The 3,022-nt window shown below is 37.9% G+C and overlaps 1 protein-coding gene across 6 annotated transcripts in view; it reads right to left on the bottom strand.

Moving 5' to 3' along the window:
* The window catches only part of LOC107638995 (bromodomain and WD repeat-containing protein 3), a 14,077-nt gene that overhangs the window by 6,589 nt on the left and 4,466 nt on the right, over nt 1–3,022 (bottom strand). For 5 of the 6 annotated variants that reach the window (XM_021120858.1, XM_016342398.2, XM_021120860.1 and 2 more), the window contains 9 exons: nt 2,449–2,558; nt 2,266–2,343; nt 2,062–2,162; nt 1,407–1,501; nt 1,215–1,330; nt 726–829; nt 566–643; nt 327–405; nt 8–176 (listed from right to left, as the gene is read on the bottom strand). In XM_021120858.1, the coding sequence (XP_020976517.1) occupies nt 8–176; nt 327–405; nt 566–643; nt 726–829; nt 1,215–1,330; nt 1,407–1,501; nt 2,062–2,162; nt 2,266–2,343; nt 2,449–2,558 (930 nt within the window). Of the gene's footprint in view, nt 1–7; nt 177–326; nt 406–565; nt 644–725; nt 830–1,214; nt 1,331–1,406; nt 1,502–2,061; nt 2,163–2,265; nt 2,344–2,448; nt 2,559–3,022 lie in introns of those variants that run through there. The other variant, XM_021120861.1, reaches the window with a different exon arrangement.

The following is a 3,022-nucleotide window of genomic DNA, read 5'->3' as shown; positions in this document are numbered from 1 at the left end:
AACTCACCCATAATAGCTGCAAGGACAAAGCGGTTATCTAGGCTCCAAACAATCATATTTACACCACGTGGAGTGGGTAGAGTTCTCTGACGAGGACCACCTCTCTGAGGTTGAGGAGGCATAGGTGGAGGTGGAACTCTCAGATGATATGCCCGAGTCCAGCGACCACTTTTCCCCTAAATGGAAAAAATTTGAAAAGCTAGAATGTAGTCAACTAATCTTTGGTAATTTGGGTAACAAAGTAGCCACAACTCTCACTTTCTTTCATAAAAAGAGGAAAAAGAAAGAAAGCAACCATAGAAGAAATTACATTTGATGAATCTTACATGTGACCTGCGTGATTTGGGAATCCATATAATAGCACTCCCATCACGAGAGCAGGTAACAATATTGTCATGATTCAACCTGGAATAAAAGCCGACTAGATTATTAGATGGCAAAAGCATCGAGAACTGGGCAGAAGGCATTTTTAGCTGGAAGAAAGCAGAGGAGAGGAGAGGGCCAATCTAGGAGTCAGAACATTCAAAACACTAGTTCCCGAAGATATATATACACACCCACCCACCATGAATTCTTAAATTTGGGAAGATTTTCCTCTTTCCAAGTTTCTGATGTGGAAAACCGAGATGCTACTGCACATCCACTGCAAAACATGAAGCAAAGGGCATAAGCACGCAAAAATTTCATCTATCAACCAGTATATCAGATACTGGAGCAATACAAACCTAAATTGCACATAGTTTACATCATTTTCATGCCCAGATAACACATCTATCTCGTGATTTGGCTGTTCAGTATCATCCACACTTGGTTTACAAGCATTCCAGACCTGTAAAACCTTGAAGTTAGATAAGAAATTGTGAAGCTGAAAATCCATTTCAATAAATACATGATTGGTTTAATTAAAGGAAANCTCTTCCTCTGCCTCTGTGAGCATTAAACATCTTGATTGTAAACTTCTCTGAATGCTACTTAACATGCAAAGCTAAACACTCATTTAGATGCTAGCACTTAACAATATGTCAGAGATAGTTGGGTACTCTTATAAATGGAAAACGAGTTATTTCTACAGTAAATTTTAGTTTTGAGGCTGTTTTGTTAGCATATGATGACCATTAAAGCCTATACACTATGGCATTCAAATATATGATAGAGGAAATAAGAGATATTTTCATATTCAGACATGTATGATGTATGTATCAAGAGATATGTACCCTAGCAAGATTATCAGAGCTACCAGTGACAAAGACAGTCCCATTAGCATTAAAGGCGCAGCAAAAGATCTGATGGCTATGTGGCAAGGTACTAGAAGACGAAACACCATTCCTCCCTGAATAAGGTATTCCATGTTAGTTCTTCTCACAAAAAAGAAATTACTCAATCAATTCACAAAAGAATCAACTAACCAATTACAGAATCAGAAGGCCTCGGAACATATATTCTTGGACTTGACTGAGTGTACCTTGCATCCCATATCCTACAAGTTCCATCATCAGAGGAACTGCAAAATATACAAGACACAATATTAACTTGGGAGAGAAAGCTTGCAATTCTTAAGGTAAGGATAATACATGCAAAAGCAAATCAGGTCAGACCATTAAATGCATACAAAAATCTGTAGGCTGAAGTTGAAAATAACATTTTCAATGTCATGATAAAATAGCATCAATAGGAAGAAATCAGGACCGTTTAATAGATTGATCCTTTAAAATCCAACTCACACAGATTATCTCCCCTAAACTATTATATTCACGATAAAAAGATAAATTTATACTGAAGATAACCCCCTAATGTTTATAAACTATTATATTCCGGGCCTAAAGTAAATGGATAAGATGGATTAATCATCAAGAGTCAGACAAAATCAAAATAGAGAAACGGTAACAAAATGGCTAAACTCTATGGGCAATTGTGTGTCTCATGGTACCACGGGACTACTTAAGTATCTCATAATTAGATTGGTAACCTCAAATTTACTGTGCATTTTATGATTAGCATCCACATCACAGGCATATGACTATATTACAAACTTCTTTGTTTTCTTTATTATAACAAACTTACGATAAAAGATGGTACACAGTTCTTGGACTAAATGCTATTGCAGTAACAGCTCCAGTATGTCCCCGCAAAACTGATATTGGTAAGCCATCTGGCAAGCGCCACTATGAGAATAAAATAGTCAAACATAAAGTGCATACAGAAAGCACAGGGACAATGGAGAAGGAAAACAAAATGATACAACTGAATAAGTCACATGGAGCTTACAACTCGAATGATACAGTCATTCGATGATGATGCAACTAAAGCATTGTTTGAACTCACAGCCAGGTCAGTGATATCACCCTATCAAACATAGCATACAGTTCAATCTAAAGGCCAAAGAATATCAAACAAATGAAAATCTAGACAAACAGGAGAAATAAAATTTATTGTACAAAACAAATGCACCTCATGTCCACGGCAACTGGCCAAACAATAGGCAGTTTCCATTGACCAAATTTTTACCAGTCGATCATCTGAGCCCGTGATGACATATCTCCCTGACCGATCTAATATAGCTGTGGCATGTGTTAAAGTAAACTCAGTCGCATGTTCAATAAGCAACTAGCATAATTCAAGAAAGGAGGAGAGAAAAAGGGGGAAGGGGGGTGTGAGGGGGACGAAGATGGTAAGGCCTAGAGCGGTATGAAATCTTCAAATGATACACAAGAGAGTTTAGACCAATTGATGGCTAAAATAGTGGAACTGATAATTTCAGTGTTATGGAGCATCTGATTGGAGCACAAGGCACCTTTAAGGATGCAGCCGCCCCTTAACTGCCATGAGGTAGGATTGTGATTATGGCTTCCTTTTGCTGTTCTAATCTGGCAGTTCCAAGGGATTGATTGTCATTTAATAGAGTATGCGTACAGATTATTATGATAGACTTGCATGCAGAGAATCATTTATCTGCCTAACTAGTCTGACAGCTTGGCAGGTAAAAGACTCTTCTACCCTCACTGTGTAGCTTGCTCAGCAAGCC

Source organism: Arachis ipaensis, chromosome B04 (genome assembly GCF_000816755.2).
Source record: "Arachis ipaensis cultivar K30076 chromosome B04, Araip1.1, whole genome shotgun sequence".
In the NCBI taxonomy this organism is placed as follows: Eukaryota; Viridiplantae; Streptophyta; class Magnoliopsida; order Fabales; family Fabaceae; genus Arachis; species Arachis ipaensis.
Note: the sequence above shows the minus strand (reverse complement) of the source record. Positions and strands in the feature narration are given on the sequence as shown.